Source organism: Microchirus variegatus (assembly GCF_963457635.1).
Source record: "Microchirus variegatus genome assembly, chromosome: 7".
NCBI classification, from domain to species: domain Eukaryota; kingdom Metazoa; phylum Chordata; class Actinopteri; order Pleuronectiformes; family Soleidae; genus Microchirus; species Microchirus variegatus.
Window position 1 is genome coordinate 19,987,946 of NC_139808.1, and position 18,923 is coordinate 20,006,868.

Consider the following 18,923-nt stretch of genomic DNA (forward strand, 5'->3'; position numbering starts at 1 on the left):
ACGTGAACTCGCACATGAGCTTTGCAGAGAGAACACTGACTCCCAGTCACTTATATCATTCTGCCCGTGTCCTTGTTGCCCTGCAGCATGTGCTGATTTCACTCTGCTCTCAGGAATGTGACTGTGTGTGTGTGTGTGGGTGTGTGTGGGTGCGTGCGTACGTGTGTGTGTGTGTGTGTGTGTGTGTGTGTTCTTGTACTTGCGGCATACTGAGGACCAGTGAAGGTTTTTAACCTACAAAGTGAGGTCATTTTTATGGAGTGACGACATTTTGGCCGGTCCTCACTTTGTTTTCAGTGAAATCACTTCCTTAGGTTGTAAACATGCTATACTCTGTTTTTTAACAGAGGTCCTCAATTTGGTACAAAACCCGGTTCCACCTGCAGTGTTTTATGGTACTGCACCCACTAGTTCTTCATAGATATCATTCATGAAGTAGATATTTGTAATTGTGTTGATTTAAAAAGTGGAAATGCTGGTCCTCAGTACGCTGCAAATACAAGAATGTGCGTGAGTGCGTGATCACCCATGTCACTTAACTGCCGATGGGGAACTGGAAACTGAAACTGGCACTTGTAAAGATGTGATTTTACAAGTTTAGTTGGTTTTCAGTTCCTGAAGAAAATAAAAAACGTAAAGTCAAACCAACCATTAGAAAGAACGTGGAGAAGCTAATTACATTTATTTTGAATACATTTAAAGCCAAATTTACAGACAAAAAAAAAAGAAATCGCTCAAAATGTTGAATTTTTACATCATTAATTTTTCATTTAAATGTGCATTATGTAATAAATCTAAAGCAACTGACCATACAATCCTCCTAATATGTCACAGAGACTCACATAGATGTCACAGAGATTAAAAAAATATTTTGCAGACCACAAATCATGTTCTGGCATGTGGCGCCACCTACCGCCGTCTTCCAATCATTGCAGTCAGTAGAGTCTCAGCTGCCGAGCAACCACGGGTTGCCAGTTGTCGGAGCTACAATGGCGGAGAAAACGAAACATAGAAAGACCTCTGAGTTTTGAATTTGAGTGTAGTAACCGTTTTTGGCCACATTCTTACATGTGGGACCTTTAAATGCCTTTTTATCAATAATTCAAGTTGTTACATAAAATTAAAGTTGTATTATAACAAAGTTATAATAAATAACCAAAACTAAAGTATTTACTAAATAATTTAAAATGATATAAAACGATAAAGTACAATATCGGTGATGTCGATAAATTAAAATGAAGATACCGATTATCCGATATTTGTTTGAACTTTTTTTCCCCCAAACAAATTTGTAGAATTTCTCCAAACTTTTCTGTAAAATGAATGTGTATATGTTTTATAAAAACATGCATAAAATTATATTTTTATTCCTTAAACTATTTAAATTCATAAATCTCCTGGAAACTGTAAAGTGTTAAAGACATGGCTGTAAATGAGTCGCTACATGACGCAAACATTAGATCATTTGCCTTCTTCAAAAAGTGGGTCCCCTTATAGAAAGTTTGGGAAACGCTGCTCTCCACTGTTGCTTCATTTCGCTGAAATAAAGAGGTTTTCTTGTGCGTTATGTAACGTCAGCTCTCAGTCTGAAGCACAGGTGATGGCTCTCTGTGTTGCTGTGTGGGAGACAGCTGTTGTGTGGTGTGTATTACTGAGTAAGACTGGAAGAGTCTTTGTAGAGCGACAGAAAGTGGAGATTTGCATTGTTAGGTTGACTCTGTAGTTTGCTTTAAGCTATTGTAATAGTATAGGTAGATGTTCTTGTTCTTATAGAGCGAGAACACTGATGAGTCACAGCGTGGACCGCACTTTTCTCTAGTGTCATGAAACGGTGAAGAAGCAGTGTCGAATGGCACAGAAGAAATAAGAAACTGCAGCGTGAAGAATTCACACACAGGGGAAATCCCAGCAGCAGCAATTATAGATCGACATCTGATTTCCCAGTGACGTGAAAGTCCATCTCTAGAAGGTTAATTTAATCTCACATAAAGAGACTATTATTACGTAGCCTGTATTTGCCTTAAAGAAATCAATATGAACACTGTGGGAATCATGCAGTGACATTTTCAGTAGCTTTGTACACCAGTGATTCTCAAAGACTGGGTCGTAGGAGATGAAAGAAAATGTGAGGAATTGTCCCAACCTTTGAGTTAAGATTTATGTGCATTTGTATAGTTATATTTAAATTTACCAAACATCTCAACATGGAAATGGTTTGTTTACAAATTGAGTTCAGTCACTTTTACTTGGCCCGAGGAATCCTGGCAGTTACTGTAAGAAGAAAGAAATCATTCAAAATTAATCATTTTAGGGCGCTTTCACACCACTAGTTCGATTATTTGATCCGCACCAGGAAATACAATTGTTATTATGTAACATACGACACAGTGTGGTCCGCTTTCACACCAGCAAACGAACCAAAATTGGCACGATTGACATTTCATCAATGTGTATATCTTCCGGTAGAAAATCGCCAATTTTGACTCACTATGGAGCAACACGTTCGCACATTGCTACTTGCTCTGATCTTCGTTTATTACATTCTCTGTATTGGCCATTTTTGGCAAAATATCCAATTTGAGAATGAGTCGCGGCTGCGTCTGGAGAACAATCAGCTGATGCGCTGGAGTCGCCGAAGACGTATAACGCGTCATTTCAGGCAGAGGAGACGCGCTATTTTCATGAATGTGGTCGTGCTAACTATGAGACGAAGATTGCTCCAAAGACCTACAAGGTAGACTATGTCCATGGCATTTACTGCAGAATCTAATCTGTTGGGCCAATAGGCTACAGGGTAATTTCCCACTGATGCAAATGAGTCTATGTAAAATAACTGAATTAATAGTCTAGCCTGTTTGGACCCGAGTTCGCGTTCTCACCAGAGGGACCACACCAGACTCTGACATTTGGTGCGGAGTCAAGCGGACCGAGACCACCTCTTTTTGGCAGTCTCGGTCCGCTTGGTGCGGACCCGAGTGCAATGGATGCTTTCACACCAACGAAACAAACTAGAGTTTTTGGTTCGAATGGATCGTTTGGTGCGCACCAACTGCTGTTGGTGTGAAAGCGCCCTTAGACAAAAATTTGACAAAGTTAGGCTTGAGAAATCATTATTTCCAACACTGTTTATCCTAATTCAAAATGTGTTGACATTTTACGGACCAATATTGGTATAAGTATTTGGTTGATTGAGAATTCTTCTAGTGACTGTAAAATCAAGGAGCAATTTTACATTTTACATCACAGTAAGTCCTTTTCAATCCTTAAAAACTTTTAGTGAAATTTTGAGTTGTGCATGAACATCCCTGAAGAGCAGCAGGTTCTGAAATACTCTGACCCCCAAACTTCATACCTAAATGCTCTGAGTTGCTGCCACGTGATTGGCTAATGAGATATTTGTGTTTAACGAGCAGTTGCACAGGTATACCTAATAAAGTGGTTAATTTATACACAAACACAGTTTAACTCTGTATGTGTTGTTTTGGTTCATTCAGCTCGTTTAGGTTTGTTTTTGTTTTTTTTCTCTCTTTTTTTAAATTTGGCTTTTAGTTGCTGAAAAAAATGTCAATATCTGTTTCCTTATTGCATGAAAAATTGCATAAGGCAGTTTTTTTTTTTTCTTAAATCATGAAAGTGTCTTAGTCTCTACCTAAGCTTTACATAAATGGAGAGAGAAAGACTCTGCTCACACTGTTGCCAGGAGACTCCCCAGGTCCGGGTTTTTTTGGAAAGCCTGATTGGACCAATCGGCCGCTTTGTTGTGGCTGCACTCCACCAATCAGCTGTGGGTTGGTGCCTTGTGTGGGCCGACTGCTGCTCCTGTGTTTTACAGTAGTGAAAGCACCTCAGGTCTGTCTCTCTCTCTCTCTCTCCAGAGTGTGGGGGGCAGGGCTGGTGCTCAGGTCTCAGTGCTGATGTGTTTGCATCCTTATGTTAGTGCAGGAATGTGTGATACAGAACCAGAACTGCAGAGACTCCTCTTTATCACCTCTTTTTTGTTCTGGTTTGTTTGTTTTGTTCAAACTGGGACACTGCAGACCTGTCACATCCTATTCATTTACCACATTATATTTGGATTTCCTGTGGCACCTACCTCGCAGTTGAGTCACAGCAGTGACTTTAACCTCCGCTCGTTGCAGGTGCAAAACATTTCTGTTATCATTTTGGGACTTAAAATGACATCAGACAGAACCACATTTGGGAAACTGATCGATATTTTTCGACGTTTTCTGACATTTTACGGATCAGACAAGTTCTCCAGATTAATCAATTGTGAAAATAACTGTGAGTTGCACCCCTTTGAAGTAGGTCAATCTATTGAGTCACTTTGTGGTGCCTGTTATGTTCAAACTTTATCACGTCTGCTTCTTTGTCTGAAATCATATCTGCTGCTGCACAGACAATCTGTGTGATTGAACCACTCGATGATAATAATATGATAGTGCACGTCATTAAATGCCTTTTCAGAGACCTTGACACTGTAACACTGCAACAGGGACACAAATGCCCGTTGCTTGCGATACGGAGGAAACGGAATAACATCAAGTTCTTTAAAGAAATGTAAACATGGTGGAAGCGTCACAGACTGTTTGACGGTGGGCTTCAATACGTCGTCAACATGTTACTCTGGTGATTGTGGTATCGCAAAGGAAGCAACATTCAACGTAAAAGTAGGTTAAAATAAAAATATATTTGGTACTAAAGAAGCCTTTAATTATGGATGCACAATGTTATCGGCAGATATTGGCTTTAAATATATCGGCAAACACACCAAGATCTGCTGATATGCCATTATAAATAAGACCCTTGACTTTAATTTTATTTATTTTGCTCAATGGGAAAAATGTATATCCACATATGCGACACAACCACGGTTGGTGTAGTGGTTAGCACTCTTGCCTTTGCAGCAAGAAGACCCTGGTTCCTGGGTTCGAGCCCCGCTTGGAACAACTTCGGTTCTCCCTGTGTGTGTATGGGTTTTCTCCTGGATATGGGGATTAGGTGAATTGGGCACTCTAAATTGACCGTAGGTGTAAGTGAATGGTTGTTGGATGGACTGGCGAACTGTCCAGGGTGAACCCCGCCTATCGCCCAATGTCAACTGAGATAGGCACAGCACCCCCCACAGCACCCCCCGCGACCCTCTGGTGGAGGATAAAGCAGCAGTAGATGATGGATGGATGGATGGATGGATGGATGGATGGATGGATATTTGGGACTCTGGAGGTCCTATCAATCGGCAAAGTGTGAAAAAAGATGACTCGCTCATGTTTTTGTGGTCCTCCTCAGTCTAAGTACAGGAGATGAAACGCGGAATGTTGACTTCCGCGCTCATTGGGACGTCACAATTAGAGTTGCAAAATATAACCACGGTACACCGCGGTGCCAAATCGTAACGGTTCCTGCGATACTAGAAATTCGAAACAAGGGCCTTTCTGCAAGGAGTTTGTGGGGGTTTTCTCTGGGTTCTCCGGCTTCCTCCCACAGTCCAAAAACATACATTGCATGCATGCATGCATTAGGTGAATTGGCCACTCTAAATTGACCGTAGGTGTGAGAGTGAGTGAATGGTTGTTTGTCTCTATGTGTGGCCCTGTGATGGACTGGCGAACTGTCCAGGGTGTACCCCGTCTATCGCCCAATGTCACCTGAGATAGACACAGCACCCCCCGCTGTACGGACCCTCTGGTGGAGGATAAAGCTGTAGATAATGGATGGATGGATGGAAAAGACTGAATGAAATCACCCGTCTTGTTGGGTGCAGGGAAAAACGTGGGATATGCATGGGATTGCTGCAAAACGTCCATATCGTGCATCCCTACCTTTTTGGAGAGTGGCTCTGTCCACATTACGACGAGTGAATAGAATTGCCAAAGTGTGTTAAAATCCTTTTTTGTCCACAAAAGCCACCGTTGTTCCCCGATGCACTAGGGAATCCTGTTTGTTGCAATCTGCAGTCTCACCATTAGATGGCATTACTTCTTACACAGACTTTTTTAAAGGCATTGGTGAAAATGTTTCTCGTTAGCAACATTCTTTAAGTTGATATTCCATATCAGTCCAATACTGATCAAAATCACTGGATCGGATATGCGAAAAAAAAAGAAGTATGAATGTAAGTGATCATGTGATCGTCAACTATTTTGATAATGGATTAATTGCTTTTAGTGTATTGTATTGTAAAATTGAATTTATTTATTTTAAAACAAGCTCTCTGATTTCTCAGCTTATTAAATGTGAATATTGTCTGGTTTCTTTGCTCCATATAACAAAGAAATAAAAAATTTAAAGTGACATTACAACAGTTACTACTCAGATAATCAAGAACATTTTTGACAGATTAATCAATAATGAAAAGCCTTGGAAAGAAGAAGGAAAAATGCAAAATAGATGAGGCTGCAAAAAGGCTGCATTGGACTAATTTTGAACCATGTATTATGTTTCTCACCGTCTTCTCTCTTCTCTGCCTGCAGGTGATCGGCCTATTAGACGTTTTCACTCCAGCGACGAGCTTAGAGGAGTTCAATGATGTGTGAGTGTTTTTTTTTCTTCTCTTAAATCTGTGAGTGTGTCTTTGTCTCACTCTTTGGAATTCACTCCTGTTTAAATCTATTTCTCTGCCTCTCTTCTGTGTCGGCCTCTTCCACACACACACACACACACACACACACACACACACACACACACACACACACACACACACACACACACACACACACACACACAATGAAAGCCTTTCATATCACATTCACAAAGGAGTGAACATACAGTGACAAACGCTTAGCTCTTCTTTAGAGTCAGACCAGTCCAGAATTTGGCAGGTTGTTGTCGTACCAAGGTGAATGTAGAGTGTGCACATCACAGCTAGTCTCCATGGTAACAACCATCTGGCTGTCTCTGGGGACTGAGTGTATGTACGTGCACGTGTACAGAGTCAGTCTCAATACTCTGTATGCACATTTTTAGAAAACGTTAGAGAACTTTTTAATAAATGGCTTATTGGCAGAAATCTTAGCACACTGGACACGTTGCGACAAATATGGTATGCAAGTCACGACACCCCTTCTTATGCACACCAAGCATGATGTGAATAAACAATCTAATTTTGAGGACGAGGGGGAAAATTGCATCAATATTTATTTATTGATCTTGAAACTGATACAGGAACCATATTTTTAAAATTCTAAATGACTAATTTCTCGCCTCAAGTGATCTTAAAATAACTTCCACGACACAGAAACAACTGTGTGTTGCAATCTGCAGTCCCACCATTAGATGTCACTGTTTCTGCCACATGGACGTTTAAGTACAGGCACAAGTTCAACAGTTTTCTAATGTAGACGTCAAAAAATAGGACATTATCTGAAGCTAAAGTCTGACTGGCTGTGTGTGTGTGTGTCATGTGCAGGTATTTGGTGACTCACCTCATGGGGGCCGACCTCAACAACATCGTCAAGTGTCAGAAGCTGACCGACGACCACGTCCAGTTCCTCATCTACCAGATTCTCAGAGGCTTAAAGGTCAGTTAAGTTCACTCGCCACCTTAATCTGTGTTACACACTTTCTAATCTGACCTTGGACTACATGTCACATACGTATCCATCGATACTGATATCATTCTGATACAGTCCTTTTAGACATTTGTGCCATGTGGGGGCGACGGTAGCTCAGTGGTAGAGCGAGTTGTTTTTCAACTCGAAGGCTGTGGGTTTGATTCCTGGCTGCTCAATACCCCATATATGAATAAAGTGTGAGTGAAAAGGTGTGAATGGCAAAACTGTTGTGTAAAGCAGCTTCCGTTCATGTAACTTCAAAGACATAATTCTCCAACTGTGTCACAAATATTCTTTATTTATATAGCGTAGTGATATATGGGATTTTTTGGATTGGATTGGATTTTATTTATTGTGATCAGCTCATCCCTAAGAATGTGTAACCTGGTTAAATGCTTTCAAATTCAGTCAGCAGTTATTTTCATTAGTGCTGAAACGATTGCTTGATTATTAATTGATTACTACTAAATGAATCGTCGACTGTTTGGATGGTTATGGCTATGTAAATGTGAATATTTTCTGGTTTCTTTGCTCCATATCACAAAGAAATGTATTAAAACGGATTTGAGAATGTCCTCGTTTCCAGGTTTGGTAAACATTTGTCAGCATTTTATGACTAGATCGACAGATTAAGCCACTATAAAATTCAGCTAATGTTAAAAAGAGTTTTCCTCTTTCCTCTCTTCCAGTACATCCATTCAGCAGGTATCATCCACAGAGTGAGTACCAATCCTGTGACATGTTTATAGATTACATTTATTCGCCTCATTACTTCCTGTACTAATCAGGACTTCCCTCCCTGTCTGACCGTTCCTCTCTACAGGACTTGAAGCCCAGTAATCTGGCTGTGAATGAAGACTGTGAGCTGAAGGTGAGGAACAGACGACTTTACCAGCACCTTTTTCTTCACGTGGTTCAGCTCGTCGTTGAGTGGAAAGTGTTTATTTATTTGTTGGCTCCTTGTTTTGTCCCCCCCCTCTGCCAGATCCTGGACTTTGGTCTGGCCCGGCACACGGATGACGAAATGACGGGCTACGTAGCGACGCGGTGGTACCGGGCCCCGGAGATCATGCTCAACTGGATGCACTACAACATGACGGGTACACACACATACACACACTTTGTGTGGACTTTGACGTGCGTACAGGGAGGTGTGTTTTGACGAAAGCGCTCCAACAAAACTGGATTACAAGATTAAACATGTATATATAGAAAGAAACAATTTCAGCAGATATATTTACCTTTTTTTTCTCCTTTCTTTTGTGTCAATTCTTGAACATTTATTGCACAAGAAATAATGAGGATGATTTTAGAGGAACTGGGGCAGGTTTTCAATTTCCTGTCAAGTGCCGCAGCTAAACCAGACATTTGCTTCCTTGCAAAAAAAAAAAAAAGCCCCACACAGGTGGTCTGGAATAGTATCATTCATTTAAAACTAGTTTATGTAACTGTGTAATAAAAAATGATGACGTTTTCTGTTCTGGATGTGTTTTTTTAGGCGTTTCTAAAAATAAATGTGTGTGTTTTTGTTTGTATTGAAACAGTGGATATCTGGTCGGTGGGCTGCATCATGGCCGAACTTCTTACTGGACGGACGCTGTTTCCTGGTACAGACCGTATCCTTCCATCACTGTCACTGCTGTGCAGAAATAACATGGCTTTTGTGTGTTTTATTGTGCAGATCCTGAAGATGTAGTAGATGCTTTATTTTTGTCATTAGATGAACAGGTGTTGTGTGTGTGGATTGTTGACAGGGTCTTTGTTTCACTCACTTTTACTACATTTCCACTGGTCAAAAACACGTTTAATCGCAAACTAGGCTGCAATTATTAAGTCGTATATTGATTTCTAAATGATTTGCTTGCTATTTTGATAATTGATCAACGTATTTGAGTTTGTTTGGATATATAATTAATACAAATTGTCTTATTTAGTCTTAAATGTGAATTATTTTCCCCAAATAATAAAAAAAAAAAGATTAAACCTGAGACATTTTCAAGTTTTGGGGATATTTGATTTTTTTTAAAACATATTTTTATTGACTTTTATTTTAAAAAATACATTAAAAAAAAAAAAAATCCTAATAATAATGAAATTAAAACTTTAAAAAATGTATGTAAATCCTCCAGTAAATATAGTTAGCAATATCCAGTCCCATGTAAGATATAAAAGGCTCATTGGCTCATATCTTTAAAAAAACAATATCCTCATCATCGGTCAAATCATCGAATGATACATAATAATCAGAAGGAGTTCTTTTTATTATTTGTTGTCCAATTCAGAAGAATAAATTTTCTTGCACACAAAGACACAACAGATCGATTAATCAAGAAAACAATTGAAAACACTCATAAGTTACAGCCCTAATAATAAGTTGGAACATGTCTCTGTTCAGTTGACTCTGCAGTGCAGGAGAGTTTGGCATTGTGTTCAGCATTTAGAGTCTAAACATGTGCTGTGTGTGTTAAGATATGACGTATTTATAGTTTGACAGTGATGTTGTCGGCGGTGATCAGCTCCGCCTCTGTGGACGCTCGGTGCTCACTGTGAGCCGGCACAGAGCAGCGTTATCTCGACCTGTCCTGAGGACCAATCGCAGCTCTTGCCGTCTCCGTTGTCCCTTGACGGAGTGACGGACACTTAAAAAATATTTTGTGCAGTCGGTGACGACGCAGAGGCTCTCTGACAGGCTCTCCGTCGACGCAGAGGACTCTGCGTAACTTACGCAGAGCACTTTACGCAGGAGTTTAAATTGGGCTTTAGTTACACAGTCCTCTGCGTCGACGGAGAGCCTGTAAATGACTCTAAATGGTAAATTTCTCGCCTCAAATTATCTTAAAATTGCGTTCCATGACACAGAAAAGTGAGAAACGGCCACTGTTTCAACAACAACAGTCTTTCTCTCTCGGACGCCATTGCTCACTGTAGCCAGAAGCATAACAACCTTGCGCAGCGACCCCTACTGATCGGGCGGGAAATTGCAGCGCGTATCCGTCACCATGATGCAGAAGTATGAAGGCTCAAGTGGTCTTCGTGGTTACGCAGTCGGATAACACATACGCAGTCGGAGAAGTATAATGTGGCCTTAAGGCCCCGTTTACACGAAGGGAAAATGCAGATAAAAACTCCGGCCAAAGTGGAGATTTCTGAAAATGGCGGCTATGTGTCGTCGTGTCAACTGGGAGAAACAGGGTTTTAGGTTCACAAGCGCCACTCGTGTTGTTCGTTGTTGTTGATTCTGAGGATTCTGATTGGCTTGCATGGCTTGATCCTTCTCCCTACACTGCCGTCCATAGTTTTGGTCGTGATCGGCGGCGTATTTATGCGGCTTGATCAAATGCCAACTTTTTTGAAAACCATATTGCGTGCATGATGTTATTTTTTAAAAACGGAGGGGGGGGAATATTTGTTTCTCTTAATACCCTGCTCTGTGTAAACAGAGTACCCTCTGTGTAAACAGAGCAGGGTAAAAACAGAGATCCAGCATAAATCAGAGATCTCTGGCATAAAACAGAGATCCAGCTGCCTTTTGTTTTTAGCACTTAAAGACTGCCGTGTCCTGGAGAAAACTCCACACACATTCTGGCTGAACACAAAGACACGTATTCATCATTGACCGTTAGAAATGAACGATTGTGCTTTGGACAGTGTCCAGTATTTCTTTATTTCATCATTATCATTCGTTCGCTCGTCACCGAGTTTGAATCAGGGTCCAAAGTAACAGATGCAATATTTAAAACAAGCATTGTGTTGTGGTTTTTCTTCCTCTGAGTGACGCACAGGAGAAAAAACACTACAGGGCACAACGACCACTGGCAGTGGGAATATTGTTAATCACATTTTTCTTTTTACTTTTAAACACTTGCTAATTTTAAAGTGGCTTTACACACACACACACACACTTTCTTCAAGCTGACTCAGAGGCATTTAGTGTTGAGTGTGTGTGTGAGTGTTATAGTGTCCCCTGTGGACAGTGATTCAGCATTGCCCACTGTTTCTCCACGATACAGTTCACCTTCCTGCGGAGAATTCACGTTTTATAATATGATAATATGCAGGAAGCATAGTAATTACGACACACACACAAAAACATATGTGTGTGTGTCACCGCAAGCTGTGTCCCCAGTTTCCTGTCTGAAATTTACCCGAAACAGTCGTCTGTGACAAACGCACACTGACTGTCGCACACTGACTGTCGCACAAAACACACACACACACACACACACTAGAGCCAACTGTTGTGTAATGTGTTTGTGATTCCTGCTCTGAATGACACGTAAACATGTCTTATTATAACACCTTTATTATATCACCTGTGACTATATGTGATGTACTTTTCTCTGTGCGTGTCCCAATCCATCCATGAAAACTCTGCAAATTCAGCCACATGTAAAACAATTATTATTATCATAATAATAATAATAATAACTAGAAGCACTCGGAAAGCGCAGACCTCCACCAGGGCAGCTAAGCCCCCCCAACAAAATGGCGATTAAAAATGGTGATAGCGGATCACTCCCAAAAATCACTTGTTCCTGGTCCCATTGCGGACATTTCCTGAAAATGTAATCCAAATCCGTCTTTTTGAGTTATGTTAAAATGCAAATAAAACTAAACACTGGGTGGAATAAAAGAAGGAACTAGTTGAAGGCTAGAGTAAAAAGATAAGTTTTAAATCTTCTTTTAAAACTAGTTATATGAGTGGACACACAACAATGTATGGAAGCGTATTCTATTCACCTTTAAATTAGAATTAGTGCTTATACATTAAATATCTGTAGTCACTGCGTTTTTCTAATCATAATCATAAATGATAAATGATTGTTTTATGATAAAGCTGCTTCAATGGATCCTGAATTCACCATTTGAACTGAACCTTTTGTTCCAGTATAGAAGCCTTAGCGAGAATGAATGGATTTATTCTCTGCCTCTGCTCTGCTAGGTGGCGCTAGGCTCCCGTTTCAGATTGTTGTAAGCACGTCGTAGCACCATTCAAAGTCTTTATACCATCAATGAACTTAAAATATTCAATTTTTTTTATTAGAAGTTGGCAGAGCATGAATTTAGTCTCCTCGTCACGTCAGAATGAGCTGACTTTGGATTTCACCACTTTTTTTTTTTCTCACTTCTGCTTTTATAAGTGAGTCAGAGCCCAGGGATGGGAGCTGTGCAACGTGTGCGCGTCATCCAGGCTAGTTTCAGTTTACCCAGCGTATACATGCAGCCATAACTCGCCAACAGGATTTGGCATGCGCACATTCGCATTACCGTAACTCCTAGACCGTTTGTGATATGTAGAAAATTCAAAAACTACCGGAAAGCAGAGAAATATAGCTTTGCACCCATATACTGTCATTACAGTCGATTGAATAACTTCCAGATATTGAAAGTGGAAGTTATCTCGGAAAAAAGGCGCAGAAGCAGTCACTCATTGAACATTTTTTGTCAACTCTACAGCCATAAAATCAAAATAAATCCAGGCGGCCTGATTATCATGATGGTCATAAAAGGGTGACATGTCTTGTTTTAGTTGGACTAACCCAATATTTCACTTGTAAACATACTGACCAAAGACAGATGTACATACCAGGTCTGAACAAGACCTACACTCGTACCCCGTCCTCTCTGACCTGCTGATCCTCCGTGTTGTGACTCTCCTTGACTCTGAATCCACCAGATATAAACCAGCTTCAGCAGATCATGCGTCTGACGGGGACACCACCAGCCTCACTCATCAGCAGGATGCCCAGCCACGAGGTGAGGCGCGTTCCCGGTTAATACCATTGGAATATACAGAACTGTGTAAAAGCCGCCAGTAGATTTGTGTTTGTACTCATTGAATTGGTTCATATTCAATTAGTCTGTCAGTTATTTCCTCGATTAATTGGTTATTTGTTGGGTTCATCAATGTTGATCTGTTAATCAGGTACCAGGAAATGATGATGTTCTCGAATTGTTCAATTTTAATGGAGCAAGAAACCAGAAATTCTGCATTTTAGCAATGCCACAATGACCGTATTTAGTTATTTCACAATCTGTTTATTAGAAAACAACCACAACATACAGGAAACATGTGAGCAACCAACTTTGAATCACATCATTCTGTTCATAATGACAAAGATCACAGAATTCACACACACAAAAGCCAAAGGTACCCTCTGACTGTTGAAATATAATTTCCGCCTCAGCCCTTTCTTCATACGAGTCCTCTGCTCTCACACCACTTATTCCCCGTTTCCTCTCTGACTCACCGTACTTGTCGCAGCAAGATTTGCCTGTGCATCTAGTGTCTTCTAGACGCTTCTCCATCCTGAAAGCTAGAGCACAGTGTTTGTTAAAACGTGTGAAATGAGTGTTAAAGTGATGGAAGTGTGAAGGATGAACAGGGTAATTGTGCTTTGCTTTGGGAAAATTATTGATGCGAAATGTTGAGTATGGGGGGAGAAAAAAAAACATTGTTTTGTTAATTATCTCTCACAGGCGAGGAACTACATAAACTCACTCCCTCAGATGCCGAAGAGGAACTTCGCTCACGTGTTTATTGGTGCCAACCCTCTTGGTAAGTTCCCTTCTCAACCAAAACACCCTGGCTTTCATTTGTCTCAGCTCAATGGCTCCCTCTAGTGGAATCAGGATGACTCTTGTATAATTACCTCAAGCATGGAGGTTATGTTTTGGGCCAGGCTTGACCGTGAGCAGCATCATTTCTTTTCACAGTAGCCATTTTGACATGTGTTATTGGTAACTGGTAATATGAATGATGGCTCTGTTCATGTGTTTCAAATATTTAATCTCAGTAATCTATGTCCATGTGAACTCAGCCGCTCTCGTCCACACTTGTTTGCTTCGTTTCATGGATTTTTTTTATAATGAGAAACAACTACAACAACGTTCTGGCGACAACAATCTACATTTTTAGACCAGAGATGATGAGGTGTTGAATCAGAGCTGATTGTCAAGTCACGGCTAATTAGAACAAATCAGGTTCTAAGAGAAGTGTTTGATTATTTTTACCTCACTTTACAGCAATTTGGGGGCAACATGGGTTTTTGTAACTTGAGTTTTTATTGAAGATACACACGGGTAAAATTTTCAGAACATCACAAAATAAAACGCTCTATGCATCATATTTATAAATAAAAGAAAAATACAAAAACTACAAGCTGTAAACCCCCCCACCCACACCCCCCAACACATAAACTCACCCAGAAAATACTAATAAACAATACAGAAAATTAGAAATAAACAAAAAGAGAACAACAACATACAACAACTCATGAGTGAGTTTCTCCGTGATTACCAGATTCTCAATGATATTAAATGTTTAAAAGTTTTTAAATTAAAACTGATCCAACAGTGTTTCACTCAGAATAGGAACCAGCATAGGAACCCAGAACCAGCATTCACCCTGAAACCAAGGAAACTAAATGGAACTCAGCCGTCATTAATTTAGCTCACACACTCTAGGGCTGGACCTCAAACTCAGGCAGTTTTTTTTTGTTTAATTTCTGACAGAGAGTGCATTAAAACAAACAAACAAAAAAAGAGTTGTGTACCTCTTCGCTGACATAACACAACAAGGAGTGAAGATGACACACCCTTATACACAGGTGCGCCCATTAAAACGGACAGTATAGAAACATACCAGCGAAAGTTCCACATGTCTCTCAGACAACAAAAATGTTTTTTCTGTACATACAGTATGTACACTGCTTAACCTCTTCTTCACGGTTGCCCCTGGGATCGGGGGCAGCGTCAGACGCAGCGACAAAAGCATCATAAAACCATGTCTAACTTAAACAAACACAGACATGTCAGAAACTCAGCTAAAAGCTCATATAAACCATTCTTATGTTCACCAAACACAGTAACCAAAAAAAACACTCGTCAACTGGACAGTGGAGAATCTACAGATTCTAACAGTACCATTTTTATCACTCTACGACCAAGATTCACGGATCCAGCCCCAAAATAAGAGCAAAACAACAACTGACTTTCAAGAAATACAAGCAGAAATGTTGTCTTACCTTTGCTGTTTATCAAAACAAGTTATTTCCACTGGAACAAAACCACATCTAATGAAGAACTACACTTTCCAGCATGCTTTGGGAACAAATCCCGGTCTGATTGATCATTACCGAGCGACATTAGATTGTTCTGATTAGAGAAGGGTGAATGTCCGCACAAATGCGTCATATGAATTTATGTCCTTTTGACTCGCTAATGAAGTGATTCTCGCGCATTTGGAGACCTGGGTCTGATTCTACCGGTTTAGAGGTTTAAAACGAGTTGTCAATCACCCTAATTGACCAAGGTAAGCCAGAGCTATGGCGCTGCGTAACTGAAGACGCTGCAGACTCACAGAGTTATTACGCAACGCACAGATCTAAAAATAACTTCTTTTTTTTTTTTTTAAACAAGTTCTTTTTAGACCTGTAGTGACATGTAACTAAAATTAAATGGGTTTTTAATAATTTGGTACCTAAGAAATCTCAAATAGCACAGATGGTGCCAAGCTGAGCCTTACTAAAAACCGCTGTAATTTCCCTCTGCTTCATTTCAGCAGCATCAGACTTTGCACAGCTCATGTCCACATGTTGTTACATGACCATGTGTTTTTTAAGCTCCTACTGCATATTTTAAAGGTGATATTTGCTTTAAAATGCAATATGTTTTTTAGGCGAGAGAAAAATATCCTTCAGTTATGCAGTGTTCCATGTACTTTTACTCTGACACAGTGGCGTCTACAGTGAAACTTACACCTCTGGTGGAATCTCACAACTGTTATCTTCATTTTGATACCACGATAATCCACATAGAGCTTGTAACTGCAGAGGTTTACTCTATTTAGTTTGGGCATGTCATTTTCGAGCAGGGACTCCAAAAAGAGGGTCAGGGAAGAAGTGGTTAACACATGTTGGAGCACCTGTTATGAAAAAAAACCATACAACTAAACATTTTTTTGTTTGTTTAATGTTATTTATTTGGCAAATAACAAACTGAATTCACCTTTTTTTAGACCCAAATTTGAGCCAAATCACTCCGAGAAGTCACGCATAAATCAAGCATAACATTCAGCCACTAAATCACGTTCTTCTGTTCAGGATTACAAGTAAATAACTATAATCTTTATATAACTATAACTATATATCATCGTAATCAAGAAATAATGATGTGTTTTTACTGTTATGTTTGATAATTACCAATGCTGTTAATTTGGGCCACATGTGGCATGAACTTCTTATATTGGTGGTGGTCTACACTGTACATGACATGTCAAAATGGCTGCTGTGCAAAGGGATTGTTATTCTGTGGGAAACTGAGTTGTGTTTGTGTTCTGTGTCTCTTGATCCTGACCATCCCTTATCCCCTCTTTCACACAGCGGTGGACTTGCTGGAGAAAATGCTGGTGTTGGACACGGACAAGCGGATCACGGCATCCGAGGCTCTCGCTCACACGTACTTTTCTCAGTACCACGATCCAGAAGATGAGCCTGAGGCGGAGCCTTACGACCAGAGCTTTGAATCTCGCGAGCTGGAAATTGAGGAGTGGCAGAGTGAGTTGGTGGATCTAAAAAAAAACAAAAACAAAAAAAATGTAGGGTGTAAATAATTAAATATATTGTTCCAGTCTAGAAGCACGAGTGGGGAATAGATTTATTTAATTATTTATTCATTCAAGCTTTATTCACCTTGATTTAATTGAGATGCTGTTGTCTTATACGTTTATTATTTACAGATATTTATTAGCCAGCAACAGGAACTGTGGAGCATGTTTTAAATGTTTTTTTAGCATACTTTATTTCAGCATGTGAATATAAATAACAAAACAATTCAACATGAACAATTTGTGTCTCTGCAAACATTTATTCCAAAGTAAGCGATCACAGGAGCCCACAAATCCAAAAATAAATGCATTTTTACATGAATTTTAGCTGTTATCATTTCTCTTAAGTAGACTTTCTTTAGTCTCTCTCGCCATTAGTGAAGGGTGTAAGTTGTGGGTTTGAGCCAAGACAAGATTATCACTTTCCTCAACACCAGGAAGAGAATAATGGAGCTTTTCCACTCTACAGTTCTAGCACGACTCGATTCTACTCAGTTTGGTATCAGCACGTCATTTTCCATTACTTCATAGCACCTCCTCAACATGGGCGGAGCGCAGGGACCGTCTACAAAGTGCAACGCCCGAAAAACATATTAAAAAATATTCAATAACTTCACCATAATACAGTGTATTGTCGTGAAACTTTCTATATACTTCTACTTATGTTTTGTACAGAATACTGCACCACCTGGTTTGAAAAAATATTAGTACATTTCTGTTGATTTGCAGAGTCCCATGTAAAGCTCCCCTGTCACAGGTCACTTACGTCAAATTAACAGTTTGTGATCTGTTTTATTTTAATTTTTGTTCCATTTTGAAAAATTAACGATGCATTTAGGCTCTGGTCGGTGTGTTAATCCCTAAATTTGTGTCTTTTTTTCTTTCTTCTCCCCAGAATTAACCTACGAGGAGGTTGTCAGCTTTGTTCCACCATCATTAGACGGCGACGAGATGGAATCTTGAGGAAGAAGCAACTTTTCTCCTATTTTTTTTTTGTTTTGTTTTCTAAGGGACTTCTTCGTTTGAAAGGACTATCAGTCTCAAGTGACTATCCACCACTATCATTGCACAGTCATTCAAGTGCCTGCCGTCATTCATGTGTGGGGGACTTTGCAGCATCAGGGATAAAAGTCTCCATCCTGTTTGTCCTGCAGCCTCCTCCTTCTTCTCCTCCTCCTCGCCGTTTCTCTGCGTCCAAACATTCATTCTCCTTCCTCATTTTTATCGATTCAGACTTTTATTGTTGATTTTGTGTCCCCTAATTTTTTTTTTATCCACAAAACTAGAAAGGATATCACTCATCTTAAAGCACATAGAAGAAAAATAGTACTGCTGATATGTAATTGAAATTTATGTATTTAAAGTTTCCTCCACATATTAAATTATCCGTGTAAATATGACAAAAAACAGTATTTGTACTTCAGGTGAAACAGTTATTATATGTGTATTAGTTACATTTTTAGCTGGCTTGAATTAAATTACTAGAGATCAGCCCTTATAAAGTATATAAAAAGAAACCATATGTAATTTATTACACATGTATAGATTAGCGATAGATTCTAAAAAAAAAAAGTCTTATGGTTGGATTTGAAAACTTATTGTGTCCAGTTTTTAACAAAAAAATAAGTAAATTGTATATATTATTTCTCTACTTTCCTCCATATTATTATTAATTCTTCGAGCTTTTGTGTTTTGTTGTTTTTAGCAAATCGTCAGCGACGGGAGAGCATGATGACGCCAGGTTAGGTTCACTAGTTTATTGA

The 18,923-nt window shown here is 39.7% G+C and overlaps 1 protein-coding gene across 1 annotated transcript in view; it reads left to right on the forward strand.

Moving 5' to 3' along the window:
• The window catches only part of mapk14b (mitogen-activated protein kinase 14b), a gene marked incomplete at its 3' end in the record, with an annotated part of 32,824 nt that extends 14,701 nt beyond the window's left edge, over positions 1–18,123 (forward strand). Inside the window, exons 3-12 of the mRNA XM_083893043.1 lie at positions 6,474–6,532; positions 7,409–7,520; positions 8,243–8,272; positions 8,377–8,424; positions 8,539–8,653; positions 9,098–9,169; positions 13,231–13,310; positions 14,034–14,112; positions 16,937–17,110; positions 18,056–18,123. Coding sequence (XP_083749169.1) covers positions 6,474–6,532; positions 7,409–7,520; positions 8,243–8,272; positions 8,377–8,424; positions 8,539–8,653; positions 9,098–9,169; positions 13,231–13,310; positions 14,034–14,112; positions 16,937–17,110; positions 18,056–18,123 — 837 coding nt within the window. The remainder of the gene's footprint in view (positions 1–6,473; positions 6,533–7,408; positions 7,521–8,242; positions 8,273–8,376; positions 8,425–8,538; positions 8,654–9,097; positions 9,170–13,230; positions 13,311–14,033; positions 14,113–16,936; positions 17,111–18,055) is intronic.
• Positions 18,124–18,923: the final 800 nt, after the last annotated feature.